Source organism: Astatotilapia calliptera, chromosome 4 (genome assembly GCF_900246225.1).
Source record: "Astatotilapia calliptera chromosome 4, fAstCal1.2, whole genome shotgun sequence".
NCBI lineage: Eukaryota > Metazoa > Chordata > Actinopteri > Cichliformes > Cichlidae > Astatotilapia > Astatotilapia calliptera.
Window position 1 is genome coordinate 22907797 of NC_039305.1, and position 15748 is coordinate 22923544.

The 15748-nt window shown below is 41.0% G+C and overlaps 1 protein-coding gene across 1 annotated transcript; it reads left to right on the forward strand.

Annotated features, from left to right (window-relative positions):
* Window positions 1–2298: 2298 nt before the first annotated feature.
* On the forward strand, window positions 2299–8518 carry LOC113021569 (adenylosuccinate lyase-like). Its single transcript, XM_026166310.1, has 7 exons — window positions 2299–2537; window positions 2625–2669; window positions 2981–3061; window positions 3257–3326; window positions 3406–3553; window positions 6791–6971; window positions 8291–8518. Exons 1-7 carry the CDS (start codon window positions 2373–2375, stop codon window positions 8501–8503), a joined length of 903 nt encoding a protein of 300 aa, XP_026022095.1. The 5' UTR covers window positions 2299–2372; the 3' UTR covers window positions 8504–8518.
* The last annotated feature ends 7230 nt before the right edge of the window (window positions 8519–15748 follow it).

Consider the following 15748-nt stretch of genomic DNA (forward strand, 5'->3'; position numbering starts at 1 on the left):
AATACTTTGAAAACACAGGGAACGTAAAATCAACTGGAGGCTGGCTTGACTGCAAGTCTCGAATTGGAGGCTGGCTTGACACCAGTACATTGAGTTGTGTGGGGCACCAGTAATCCATGGCTGTTGCTGTAACAGTAGTTCATGTTTAGAATGAAAAATCCCAGCTCACTGATTTGATCGGGGCAATAGTGCCTAAAATGTTGCATAATTTTGCTGCGAGATCTTTTACTTTGTGGTAATCTTAGAGTAGTTTTATAGACAAAAACCACCAGGTCATTCACTGTTCCCTTAGTGCTAATGTATCAGAGATGTTTGTGTACTATAACTGAAGTAATGTTGTTAAAGTCATATTCTTTTATTGTCATGACTGTATTTGAAGCTATTTTTATATGATACCTGATTTATATGGAATATGGCTGAAGTAAACTAAAGTCTAAAATTCTTAGTCATTTGTTTAATAGTAATTTAACATTATATAATTCACACAAAACTATGAATTGTAATTTTAAATGGTTTAAAAGCATGTAGACTAGCATATGTAGGCAAGTATATTTCTCCTTTTTTTAAAAAAAAAAATCAAGAAGCAAAGACAAAAAAGGAAAAAAACAACAAAAAAAAAAAACAAAAAAAAAAAAAACAGGGCAGGGTTTGGTGGTTGAATCATCCGTCCCTACCAATGCCAAAACCAAAGCTACGCCCTCGATTTAAAGTCTCACACACAACCCGTCGAAAGGGGAGGGGGGCCTGCTTCTTCCAAATAGAGCACATTTCATTCATAATGTTGTAAATCCAAGCCCATTATGGATTCATGATTTGAACCCTGGGTTGTGCGAAATCCCAGAAATAAACCCTAGACAAAGCAAATCTGTGAACTAAGGTCTAGGTCTGTTAGGTTATGTTGTGGTGATCCTCGGGTTAGGGGATGGGTGTTCATACTGGAGTGCAAAATTAAAACCAATGGAAGATGGACAAGAAAAGTTCTGAAGTAAAGTCTGCAACCTTTATAGAGCCCTATCAAGTCTCTTGGTCTTAACATACTGTTAGTATACAATAAAAATAAATTGTGTATAAGTCAGAAAACATTTGGCAGTTCCAGAGTTGCATTTTATTAAAATAATAACAGAAAAAAAATTAAGGAACCCTGTATATAGCCTATACAACAAACAAAAATATAATGAAAAATCAAAAAATAAAATATATGAAATTGCATTTTTTGTGAGTGATTTAATATTAGATAAATGCAGCTGATAATCACAGATTTTTCACGAGTCTTATATGCTTGGGACAGCGCAACTACTTGCTGCCTTTCCTCTTCCTCCCATACACTGTGGACCTCACGTAGACAGCACATAATGATCAAAACTGGAGAAAAGGCAAGCAGACAGGCGTCTGGGCCAGCTCTGTCCTCGATCGTCTGCCCCACACACACACACACAAAATTTGGTCTCCAATTTAGTGAGCCTGACCTCCAGAGCTGCAAATATGCAACATGCCTTACAAGTGTTATTACCTAACAAGGCAGAGAAGTAGCAAAAGATCTGACACACTGATCACTGAGGAAAATACAGGAGCAACAAGTGAAGAAGCCACTGGCTCAACAACATAACAAGCTAGCAAATTCAAAAGGACAAAGTGAATGAATACCGTGAATATAATTGCCAGGTGATTCAACGAATTTGACTTTTTGCTGGCAATGTGGACCAAGCTCTCATAACGTGCCAGAATATCTTTTGGAGCTGTGGCATCACTCGGCATCATTTCATGGACTCGCCATAAACAGCTGTGAGAGCTTGTCAGCTTGGTGCTGAGGCCACAAAGAAGAAGCAGAGCTGTTTCACATAAAGTCTACGAGATCAAAGGCTGACTTGTTGGCAAAAAACTGGATTTAAATGACATGAAATAACACTGAGGTGTTATTTTCGCAGTCTAGTAGGGGCCGGTAATACAACTGAGGCTGTTTGCTATCAGCTTAGCAATGCAAGTCACTGTGTGACTTTTACCCAAACATCCTTTTCATTAACAGAAGAGCCAATACTGCAAATATGTGTATTTATAATAAAACATGTATTTATATAAAACATATTTGCATTTGTAACTGTTGATAAGTATCTTAAAAGTAAAGAGCTGTATTATCAAGAGTCAAAAAGCTCCACATAAAAAGTTGTAAGCAGCTTATAAGTAAACTCTGAAAATGAAACCCTGCAGGAAATGGTTCAGAATTCATTCTGTAACTACAAGCACTTTTGTTTTGCCAGCTCTAAACTTTACGAGTTGCTTGTAGGAACTCTTCCTGTTTGTCATCATGTCTATGTGTTCAATGTTCTCCTCCTCAGGCTCTGGGTCTGCCCATCACTGATGCTCAGATTGCAGAGATGGAGAGCCATGCAGAGGACATTGACTTTGCCGTGGCGGCTGAAGAAGAGCGAAAGCTGAGGCACGATGTCATGGCGCACGTCCACACCTTTGCACACTGCTGCCCCACAGCTGCTCCCATCATCCACCTCGGAGCTACGTCATGCTATGTGGGAGACAATACTGTAAGTATGACTATTGCATAAATAAACCCAGCAGTGATGAGTTTTGACTCTTTAAAGCTTCTCATGTTTGTCGTTTCTCTTCTTCAGGATCTCATTGCATTGCGTGATGGCTTCAACATCCTCTTGCCTAAGGTGAGACTCACCTGTTTGTCCAGAAATTCTATGAAAACAGTGCAAATGAATATATTAATATCAAACAAGCTTGTCAGCTAGTTTTTTGTTTTTACAGTGAGTCCATTTAAAAAAAACTAACAGGACATTTTCATTGAATTCATGAAAAATATTTAAAAATTACAGGACATGCATTGCAACATATTGGTTACATTTATTATGCATCTTCACTGCTTCTGGGAGCTAAAGATCAAAGCTGGCTGTTTGTAGCCCACGATGTAAAATAAGTTTGACACCCTGATTTGATCATTAAAGGCTTGTTTTTCCTGCAGCTGGCCAGAGTCATCGACCGGCTGGCAAACTTTGCAGAGGAATACGCCGACCTCCCCACGCTCGGCTTTACACACTTCCAGTGAGTCCGACTGCAGCTGCAGTGTTTTCATAGGCCTTCATCAGACTGATGGAGCTGTCTAACTTTGATGTCAAAGGTGCACAAGGTGAGGAAATGTCTACATTTAGTGGTGGTTAAAGAAACTTGGGTCTTGAGCTCAGGATTTTCAAAAAGCTGATGTAACTGAGTCTAAACTTTATACTGTCGTCTGCTGTAGATCTGCACAGACATCCGTTTGCTGGCCAACCTAAAAGAGATCGAGGAACCTTTTGAGAAGGAGCAGATTGGTACGTTCGCTCATTCAAAAGCACTTTTTCACCTGTTAAACTGTGCCTCAGCCTAAAGCTTTGCCCGCTCCTCTTCCAGGTTCCAATGCTATGCCCTACAAGAGGAACCCCATGCGTGCAGAACGCTGCTGTAGCTTGGCCCGACATCTGATTGCGTTGATGGCCGACCCCCTGCAGACTGCCTCAGTGCAGTGGCTGGAGAGGACACTGGATGATAGCGCCAACAGGTCAGCCAACACAGACACACTTACACTGCTGTGAATTTGGTATGATGCAGTTCTCCTCTGTGAAGTAGATATTACATCAGTGTGGAAGCGTACAATAAATAGTAGTGAACAATGATTCTCAGTTACGAGTGTTGCTTCTGCATCATCAAGGTCTTCTTGTTAAAAAAATTGAAGACTTGAGAGGAACAAAGAATCCTATAACTGAGAGAACAAAAGCTTAACATTTTCCAATTGTATGGTAGTATGGAAGTAGTCAATTTGTTAGTTAAACATAACGTAAAAATAGCTGAAATATTAAAAAAAGTTGAATAGTTCAATAGTTTAAAAAAAAAAAAAAAGATAAACCAAGGTGAAACAGTTGTGTGTTCACTGCTAAATTAGTGCTAATATGATTTCCTTGCTCGCTAGTCTCAGTAACCGTGAATCGGTCCGCCGGGGTTTCCGCCCTTGGCCACTGCCCGGAAAACACTGCACCTGAGTCCTAAGGTGCCTCCTGCAGGTGGTGGACCTACAGAAGAGTGGGTCCATTTTTCCTCTTCGGGGTGTGCCCAGCCGGGCCCCATGGGCCAAAGCCCGGTCATGAGACACTTGCCCTCTGGCACCCTCCCCAGGACTGACTCCCAGGTTGGGGCTCCGGTAACCCTACCCTGGGCAGGGTGAACTCTTCCCTATATTTTTCCACTCATTGCCGTCAGCCGGACAAGGGTGGAGTGCCAGGGTCAGGGATGAGTTACTGCCCAAAGTGGAGGAGTTTAAGTATCTTGGGGTCTTGTTCACTAGTGACGGGAGAGGGGAGCAGGAGATTGACAAACGGATTGGTGCTGCAGTGATGTGGGAGCTGTAGCGGTCACATTACCAGCTACCATTTCTAAGGGTGGTTGGTCTCTCCCTTAGAGATAGGGTGAGTAGTGCGGCCATCCAGGAGGGGCTCAGAGAAGAGCCGCTGCTCCTCCACATTGAAAGGAGCCAGTTGAGGTGGTTCGGGCATCTGACTAGGATGCCTCCTGGGCGAGGTGTTCTGGGCATCTCCCACCATGAGGACGCCCTGGGGCAGACCCAGGACACACTGGAGAAATTATATCTCTGAGCTGCCTAAGAATAAGCTGGAGGAGGTAGCTGTGGAGAGGGAGGTCTGTGTTTCTCTGCTTAGGCTTCTACCCCCATGACCCGGCCCCGGATAAGTGGAAGAAAATTGATGGATGATTTTCCTGTTAGAAGAAGTAGCTTAATTTAACAGGCCTATGGTTTTTGCCCACAGTAGCTTTTATGGAGTGCCACCGTGACTGCCCACTTTTATAGGGACTCTGGTTTTAAAAGTTAACATGGAAATCACATATTGAACATGTTTAAAAAAAAAAAAAAAAAAAAAAAAAAAAAAAGTTGGCTAAAAGTATTTATATCCTGGGTAATGTTAGATATATTAGATTACAAGACCATGAGAATATTATATTTTTCATTGTTTCTACCCTATCTGAGCTATTGTGTTGAAGTATGGGGGAATACATACATGACTAATATGAAAGCATTATACTTATTACAGAAGAGAGCACTTCGAATTATGCATAATGTTAAATATAGAGAACACTAATAATTTGTTTATAAAATCGAAATTGTTAAAACTAGAAGACATAGTGAAATTACAGACTTTAACTATTATGTTTAGGGCAAAAAATAAACACTACCTCTTAAGTTAAAGTTTATTTGTATTGTGTTCAGAAAATGGGGACGGCAGAAGGAAGTTTTATTTTAAGCACCGGTTTGCTTGAACCACACAAAGGCAAATGTGTCCAACAGTCATAGGAATTCTCTCAGTGATCATCTTAAGTGTTGTATAAATGTTTCTCAATTTAAAATCTGCTATAAGAATAAAATGATAAACCAATATGAAGAAGTTGAAAAGAATAGAATTTAATTGTAGAAAAATGATCCTTTTAGTTTGATATTTAGTGGTATTGCTCATTGTTGAGTATATTGTTCTGTTTGCTTTGTTTTGTTATGTGCAGAAAATTGTCATAGTGTAATTTTGGTTGCCTACTTGTATTATCACAGATAGGGGGCAGGTATCAATAAGAATTTATTCTTCTTCCTGCTCCTTTTCATGCATGGAAACAGTGTTACTTTAATTGAAAGGAAGGTTGTGTATGGGAATGCATTACTGCTGTACCATGTGTGAAACAAAAAAAAACAAAAAAAAACAAAACAAAAAAAAAAAAAAAAAGTGGATTTCTCCTTCATATTTTCCACTGACACTTCAGGAAATCTTCCAGAGTTTTAGGCTTTGAACCAAGCCAAATAGCTAAGACATAAATCATGGCCATAAAGCAACAAAAGAGAAAACCTAAAGGGAAAAAAGAAAATAAATCAACAGTAAAAGACTATGGCTGTATCCCAATTCAGGGTCTGCAGCCTTAAAGTACGTATTTCAAGGCCGATTACGTCACAGCGGCGCGCCGAAGGCTGTCCCAATTAAAAGGCTGCTCGAAATGCGGCCCTGAAATGAGTCCTTCATTTCCCTGAATTTTAAGGCTGTGGCAGTGTAGACTTCGTGGCCCAACATATCCCAGAATGCATAGCACGGCGATGGGTGTGGATAAATTTGCAGAAAAAAAACAAAAAAAAAAACAAACTGCGGATGAGGGGCGGCCAAAGAGTACACTTTAAGTACTGAATATTATATACCTTATGTGCAAATGTTTAATAACGAAGAACATTAAACATTACTGTTGGCCACATGTCAGCAAAGTTATAGCTGAGCTTAATCTTACAGAGAATGATCAAAGCTCATGTAGAAACAAATAAACAAATGAACAAAAGATTCTCCTTCATTTCTGTCAAACAAAGCTATGACACGTTTCCAGTGGTTCGTATCATGGTTGCTAGGCAACCTGAGCAGCGCAACAGAGGCTCTTTTTTTTTTTTTTTTTTTTTTTTACTTTATTGACAAACAACAGTATCAGCGCAAAGGAGGCTAGACTGTACCATTACACAAGCCTCGCACTTCCGGCCTTAGCGGTCTTTGAGTACGCGGCCCTTGAGGATGGTTGAGGCTGCGTACTTTAAGGCTGCAGACCCTGAATTGGGATACAGCCCATGTACATAATTGCGTTAATGGTTAAAGAACTACACATCCTACAATGCATTGCACATTGTTACCCAGGATTCAGTGGTTGAGTAAAAAGCTGTTATTGTGATTACTGATGGTTTCTTTCCTCTCTTCTCTGCCTTGCTCCTGTGCAGGAGGATCTCCCTGCCCGAGTCCTTCCTGACAGCAGACATTGTCCTCAGCACGCTGCAGAACATCACAGAGGGTCTTGTGGTCTACCCCAAAGTCATTGAGAGAGACATCCACAATGAGCTGCCCTTCATGGCCACAGAGAACATTATTATGGCGATAGTGAAGGCAGGAGGCAACAGACAGGTAGGAGAGAATACCCTGTGAGTCAGAATGGACACAATAATTTGAACATAACTGGATGAATGCATTTTTGCTTAATCAGGAGAGATGGTTTACTGGGCAGAAAATGCCAGTGGTAACCAGAAATTCAGATGACTGAAATGAGATCATCTTACTGACTAGTAACCAGTGTTTTGACCATTTAAATGAAGAAGCTGATTACCAATAACCAGACCTGACATGGAGACCCAACAACATGGCTGTTAAAGTGGCGGAGTTGAGAGCTCTGCCCACCCGGGGTAAGTCTTCGACTTATCCCCTTTTATTGAATAAAAACTGCCGGAAGAATAGTGACTGCCGCTCCTCCCTTTCTCTAGCATATCAAGACGCGAATGCGGAAAGGAAGGAGAGGACTCCGCTGGGTTTCCCTTTTACTTCGCTGGATTTCTTAACTCCCTGGGACTTTTATGCTGTGGTGGATCCCACTGGACTTTTAATGTTGTGTTTTATTGATTTTTATTGTGTTATCCCTTGGCCAAGGTTGTTTTAATTTATCTTACACTTTTAACTATTTAAATATAATAAATTATATTTTAATTCTACAGTTTTTTAATCGTGTGCTTTCCCTTGGCGGCTCCACTGCTCTGTCCGTTTGGAGGAAGGTTTCCTTCCTTTAGAAAAACGACACTGTGGGAATAAAATAAGCCTTTCCGCTCCGTTACATAAAGTCAGCTCCACCTTAATGTTTCTGTTTTTTCCTGTGTCTCTGTTAGGTTTTGTATTGTTCATTGTCATTTATGCTTAGAAATATTTAACCATATATGCTTAAAGGTATATAATCAATTGTGTAGTGATAGGACTGATCTTTAGCAGGCTGTAAAGGCTTGGTGTGTATTCCACACTAGAATGCACACCCACAGTCTAGGAACATCAGAGAGGTCCTATCTTCTTTGTTGATATATGGTATAGCAAACACACGTATATCTCTTTAAGTATAAGAGCCTTTTGTTTAGATAGATCTGCTAGACGCCTGGCACCAGCTTTGGGGAGTCTTCACAGGGTCACATCTTGACCTCACACAAATCACACACACAGGCAAAGTACTCTTTGCCTGTGTTAATGAACCTATGCATATTCATGTAACCTCAATAAAAGGGCAGTGTTACGGGAGAACGGACGAGAGCAACTGGGGTCAAGCGAAGGAACGGCGCCTGTCCGGTCTCTCCCGTGCACGAGAAACATGAAGAACTTTGCCTACCCGTGTCTTGCTTTGCTGTGTAATTATATTGTCTTCAACGTTCCAGCGGATAGGTTCAAGCTACAAACCTATCAGTCTCCTTCAGGAGTGCCATGAGAAAATCTGTGTTCTCTCCCAAGAGTCAGCAGCTGTGGTTAAACAGGAAGGTGGAGACAATGACCTGCTGGCCAGAATCCAGCGAGACCCCTACTTTGCACCCATTCTAGGGCAGCTGGATGCTTTGCTGGACCCCAAGACCTTTATTGGGCGTGCTCCACAACAGGTACAGCATGAACAGCCTTATTTTTGTTCAGTCTGACCACAGATGAATGTTTTCATCTAAGCCACAGCTCCCCTATTACTGCAACGGTGACGACTGTTAAGAAACTAATGGTGTAAAATGTATTTTCTTCTTCCTGCTCCTCTCCTCCAGGTGTCAAAATTCCTGGCTGAAGAAGTACGCCCCCTACTGGAGCCATTACAGCGCTGAATTGACAGCCTCTGTGTAACATGAGGCTGATATGGTGCTTTGAACATATATATGCTTTTGGCTGGGTGAAAAAAAAATAAAAATAAATTATGCTATGTCTATTGTAAAGTCAGTCCCTTCATTCACATCATTATATTGGTTTGCAATTATCTTAGTAATATAATTCATGAATGTCTTCACTTAAACCTAACACTGATGTTATGAAGCGTGCACATAACAGCATTGTGTGGTTTTTCAAAAATTGTTTCTTTAATATTAATTATGTTTCTCTTACTTTGAGTTACCTGGTTTGGGGAGGTGGCTGTTTTCTGTCTGGGCAAAAGGTGTTGCCAAGGGCTGAGGACTTTGTAAACACCTGTTCAGCAGGACCAACCAAGTGCTTGTGAGAAACGGGGGTGTTTTGTGTTTACTTACGTTATTCTGTGCTTAGTTAGTATTGGTGTTTGTTTATGTTTCTCCCTATTGTGTGTAAATGGTTTGGCCAAACCACTATAAAAGCTACCCTCCTGCGTCTTTGTGTTTAGGTCCGTTTGTGACTGAAGTTGTGTGATTACGTTTCTGTAAATTACTTTTTGTAGAGTTACATTTAGTTAACCTCTTTTATGGGCCAGGGGTCTGTTCTTCATACCTCGCTTACTACATCCAAGATCAAATCATCGCGCCAACTTTGAGCTTGCTATTCCGGTTCTCCGAACACACCTGTTGTTGACGATTAGTATAGCTGGATGAAGTAATGTGAGATCACTGGGTGGCTTAAAAGTGGCTACGCATCGATAGTAGAAACATTGATCGGCAACCCTTTGATTGGTCGGCAAAAATGTCGAAGGAGCGCGCTCAGTATTTTTCGGCAGCAGAGCAAGAACTCTTGATTGAGGGATTTCAGGAGTTTCAGAGTTCAATTAAAACGCAAGGGAACACTGCAAAGGCTGCAAAAGCAAGGAGAGAGGGCTGGCAGAAAGTTGCTGACAAATTAAACTCTTAAGTAATTTATTATATTACATTATGTCATATTATATTACATTATATCCTCTTTCACATTAGAGCCACAACAGGACCCACTAGAACATGGGAACAAGTAAAAGTGAAATATAAGAATATTCTACAGAATGGTAATATTTATCACTTATATTGCTTTTAGTCTCTTGAAAAGAGACCCTGAAATAATCTGTTCATAACAGCAACCAAGAAAAGGGCAGAGCAAAAAAAGACAGGTGGTGGTCCTGCACCCCCTCGTCAACAAGTTGGTTAAGTAAATAATACCCTCACGGGAATATCGATATCTCTCTATGAGCACACTGTCGCGCTGAGCTAAAGGATCCTGTCTATCCCGCAATATACGCTGAATTCTGAAAACTCTCCTTATCAATCTTGCACCTTCCGCAATGGGTGGCTCGCGTAAACGGACAGGACATGGCTGCGACAGGCTTCCCAAATCCACCTTCGCTTTTATAGCCGTGGTCTCTCATCTTGATTACATGAAGTAATTTACTATTACTACTCTAAAATATGAATTACATCTGAAATAATCAAATACATGTACTATTAATCATTCTATTACATTTCCCTTTTTTTAGGAAATGACCTGTATGTATCTGTATGAAATCAATAAAAGAATCAAATACTGCATTCTCTTTAGTTACATTGATAATATTTATTTATGGAAAAACAGTGGAAAAATATCGCTGTTGCTTTCGTATAAATGAAGCGGACATACCCGAGTGGCCGCGATCTAATCCCGTTTACATAAAGTAAACCTGCTCCCGAGCAAGTTTACGCTTACGGCTTTGTTGCTATGGCAGCAAGTCTTGGATCGCTTCGGGGAACCGAACGATCCAAGATCACGCGAAATCGTCAACAATCAGATCCAGCTAACTTACTTAGCGAGGTACGAAGAACGCACCCCTGCCAATTATATTTTAAACTTCATCTTTTTAAACTTTTTGGGGAGTTTTCCAGTCACCCAAGAGTTACGAGGCGCAGAATCATCGACAATGATAACCACATCCCCAGGAATGAAGTTCCGTCCGATTCTCTGCCACTTCTGACACTCCAAAAATCACCAAAGAAGCTGGAGAAGATATCGCTGTGAGAGCTGTGGTGACCCTCTTTGAGCCTGTACTCTCCATACATGTCATACAGTTTCCCTTTTCTCCTTATCTGAGAGGACCTCATAGGCTGCCCCCAAATCTGCAAACTTGTCCAGGGCTTGCGGGTCGTCTTGGTTTCTGTCGGGGTGTAACTGCAAAGCCAGCTTTCTGTAGGCCTTCTTGATGTCCCTGATTAATGCACTCTTGTATTCATTTGCATCAACAGCATTAACTAAAACGGCCATTTTAATCTCTGGATCATTTAAAGAGATCTTTCCAAAATCAAGGTTCACTGGCCAATTAATTTCTGGTTCAGCAAGAAACTTTGGCCCTGACAACCAGGAATCATCCTTGACAAACTTCCGTTTAAGGCTGTGAGGTTCTTTTCATTTGGAAGGAAAGATAAGCGCAGACAGAGTCCGGAGAGGTGTCCAAAAAGTGATTTATTAAACACACACTTATTATACAGTGTGGGGAGCCGGTCCTCTCCTCTCTGCCCCGTTACAGAAAGCTTTATAGCCATTATGACGTCAGGAGAATTCCTGGACCTCCTCTTCTCAGCACAACAACACTCTCCCAGGCTTGAAACCAAATGTTTCCCATCATCGGTATCTGGGAACATAACCAATTGTGTAGACGAATGTGCAGTTTTGTGAGATTGTAGGTCCAAGCCAACGAAAGTTGACTGTCCTCAACTGACTTCGGCCTGCCTGGACCTGCAGGTCCGCTGGTGCTATTTGCATGATAGAGTATTATATCTAAAAGGTGTTTTATTCTGCGTGCTCTGGCAGATTTACTAAATGATAAATGATACATGATAATATTGATAATAAACTGATGATAAGTGATGCAGACTAATGAAGTACTGATGAAATAATGACAGTGCATATGAATGCTTGCTGTTCTACAGCCTTCCTATTATTTGGCATTTTTACCTGATTGCACCTAAAAGGTAAACCAATGTTGTAATGACCATCAACCAACTTAACAGAGTCCATCACTGACTTCATAAACTGCTGATCTTCTCTAGACAAAGCAAACTGCTCATCCTGAATACATTGTGGAAAATCAGCCTTTATTTGACGTTCCCACAGCTCATCCAATCTTGCCACGGAAATCCTATTGACACTCACATCAAAAATGTCAGTCTTACGATCCTCTCTGAGAGGACCAGCATAGTTTTTACTGCATAGGGACCTCCATCCTGACTTCTAACAACATCCCATGGCTCTAAAGCCTTGGGCACATTGGTCCTGATCAACAGGTCTACCCCAGAATTTATCTCCAGTATCTTAATATAGCGCAAATGTGGCCATCTATCGAGATCTTCCTGTCGGGGAATATTACATTGATGAACAGGCATGCTTTTCTGAGTAAATAAGTCAGGCAAGTCACAGTAGTGATCTAAATCCAAACCAGCTACTTCCAAATCTGAAACAACATAACTACTGACCATTTTCTCCTGACCCATTGTCCGCAAAAGAACGCCAGTTTTCCTTCCTGAAAGATTCAGCCTATTCATGAGCCCTTCAGTACAAAATGAAGCTGAACTCCCAGGATCTAGAAAAGCATAGGTTATCAGTGACTGATTACCTTTCTTGGCCTTCACTAACTGGTATTATGGACAGAGCACTATTTTGCTCACCAGCCCCAGTAACGCCACTGCTTTGCGCAGCACATGAAGGACCTTCATCTGGTGGTTCTCCCCCTCCTACAGTTTGCACTGAAACACTTTCCCTCTGCTTGGAGTGGATATGTAAGAGTGTGGGGTGTTTCTGTTTACAGACTTTACACAAGAGACGTTTCCTACAGTCCTTGCTTCTGTGCCCAATGCGCAGACAACCATAACACACACCATTCTCTTTCAAAAAAGATAATCTTTCACAGTGCAACTTTCTTTCAAACAAAGGACAAATCCAACATATGCCCTGCTCCACAAAACAAGCAAACCTTGGTCACAACTGAACCACTCTCTCGCCTCAATGCTGGCTCAATCTTCCCTTCCACCTTGGCCACTGTAGTAGCAAAACTACTCCGCTTAGCCTTAGGGTAAAACTGAGACTTAACATTCCTCGCCTCTTTTCTGATGGCTGGAGGAGCCTGTATATCTCTAAACAATGGGTCACTTGCGATCTTAACTTGCCTTTCGACAAACTCAACAACATCGCAAAAAACCACTTTACGTTGAATCCTCTCCTGCAGATTGCACACAACATTCCTCCACTTATCCCTGAGCTTATAAGGCAACTTTTTATAACTGCTTGCATATTAGTTGAAGTTGAATTCTATTCTATTAGCAGAGACATCCAACTCATGCAAGGACTCAACGTCTCCCATTGCATTACAACATTGCCTTAATAAAAACCCATATCCCTGCAAAGCCTTCACATCATCAGATTTTATAGGTGGCCATTTATTGACCCTTTCAATGTAGGCAGCAGCAATTTTCAGCGAATTGCCAAAGTTTTCCTGGAGCAAAGATTTAGCTTTAGCATATCCATACTCAACAGGCATATACTGACAGCTTCTGACCATTTCTCTTGGATGGCCTCTAGTATATTGCTTGAGAAAATATAAACAATCCTTAGCACTGTGAGCTTGACTCTCCACCATGTGCTCAAACGCTCTCATAAATGTTTGATATTGCAAAGGATCACCATCAAAGAATTGAATGTCACGCCTTGGTAGCAAAAACAGACAGCTGCTCAGCCAATAAAGTTGTAATTTCATTTTGTTTCTTCAAAACTGTGACTAGATGATCATGACCCTCACCACCTTGCACTGTATGTGTAAGAGGTTTTGATTGTGCGTGAGACTGCGACATCATCCGATTAGTTGAAACTGCACCTGGAAATACTTGATGTAACTCCATCTCTGACTTTTCCAACAAAACGACCTTAGGCTGAGAAATATTTTTTAACCTTGGGCCTTACATCCAATACATGCGCTTGATGATCACTTGCATCAACACCCTGATATGGCTGCTCTGGTAACACAGGTTTGAACGTAGGAGCGTTAGGATTTAAAATGCCTAAACTCCTGTTCTCGTTCTAAATACGAATTCATTCCATCAGATTTACCATTAACAGCACTTGAGACTCGGGACATTTCAGAAGCTTTTAAAACATTCACCTTTGCTGCTGAGGCTGCTATTTCAGTTTCTAAGTCAAGAAGCTCCTTTTCTTAAGCTGCATTTCTTGTTCTTCCAAAGCATGCTTTTCTTTCAACAACCTCTGTCGAACAAGAAGGACAGCCATGTCAGCTTCTGCCATTATGCGTGCTGACAAGGCAGATGAAACCATTGAGCCACTGAGTGATGATTTACTTTTCCTACAACTTCTGGTTCCAACATTAGAGATGCTTTCACTTGGATTAACATCATCTATCACAGCACCTTTACCAACATTCCCGGCGTGCCTAGAAGCACCAGAACCATTTCCAGCAGGTAATACATCAGAAGACTCAACACCAGGTGGATTTATATGTGGCAAATCAAGCTCAGACACCTGATTTTTACTCTGAGGGTTTCCCTTTGCATCATGAAGCCATTTCTTTATCTCTCCCATAAACTCAGTATTATGTGCTCGCACACTTCTAAACCAAGCAGTTTGTTTTTCTTGAGGAAGCAAAGGAAGCAAGGTTTCATGAAGACGAGTTGCCTCATTAAGCAACAGACAAATTCTCTAACTGAGCCTGAACAGTGGAAACGTTATCCTCAGATTGCTTTAATTCTTTAATAATCTTTATGACCTTTTTAATTTTATTAATCTTAGTGTGACGTTCTGTTTGAAGCCTTTCAATCTGATTCTCCAAAGCCTTAGTAGTCGGTTCCGGCTGTCTTTTCTTTCCATCCACATCACCACATTGTATTAATTGGTGTGTCTCCATTTTTTTTCAAAACAATACAAAATCCAAATGCTGAACTGCACCTATGCCACACAGCTTCATTCCAACACATCAACTTGATGACATTCCCTTCAATAAACCTTGGACACACAATTAACAGGAGCAATATCCCCCACTATCTGCCTATTAAACCTAACTAACTCAACCTAGTCTTCCGTACATACTAGCGGTGGGTATTTATGTACCTCCATACCGTCAGCTGTGAGGAAGACAAACTGTCTTAAACACAAACTGCGGCGGTACTCCCAAGCCAATGGCTTCAGCCGCCTGATGCACAATAACTAGAAAGCAAATCAGTACAACGCCTTGTGCAGCTGTACTGCTGAAACCTAACAGGGGAATAAGACTCCTGAAAGAAATCTGTTTTGTGTAGCCAAAGGCTTAATCTAAAAGCTGCGTGGACAAAGGCAACAGCAAACTATAAAACTCTCACTAATAAAACTCATCTATTTATAAATAATCCAATAAAACCTACAAACGTTTCTGTTGACAATTTGTTGTGGCTCCTCCAACCTATGGCCGCGGCAGACTATACATGAGGACACAGATGACGCGCAACAATAAACACATAAAATACACTTCTGTACCATTTGCTCCTTTTATTCCACATGCAACTGTCCAATATACAAATCATTGCCTGGGATTAACTATTAAACAAATGCACAGACTGCACAAACAAATAACTGCAACTCACCAATAACTGCACTAACTACTATGCCAAATTACAACTTGGTCTATGGCATCAATTAGTGCACAAATATACAAAAACCATCAAGTTACAGTTAAAATACATCAAAACAATTCAAGCTGCGGTGAACAGAAAGTTTTGCCTCATGCTCACCCTACCTTTCTGCTCATCAACATCAGGTGCTGTGAACAGGTGAGTGCAACCACATTTATCATCTACCACACCCATGAGACACGCCCCACACCCGTGCACCAATACAGTGAGTCCATTTAAACCAACCCACTTAGTCAAAAAAGGAACAACTCATATGGCTCCTACAAAATAAATAAATAAATAAATATATATATATATATATATATATATATATATATACAGAAACTGCAACTTGAATCT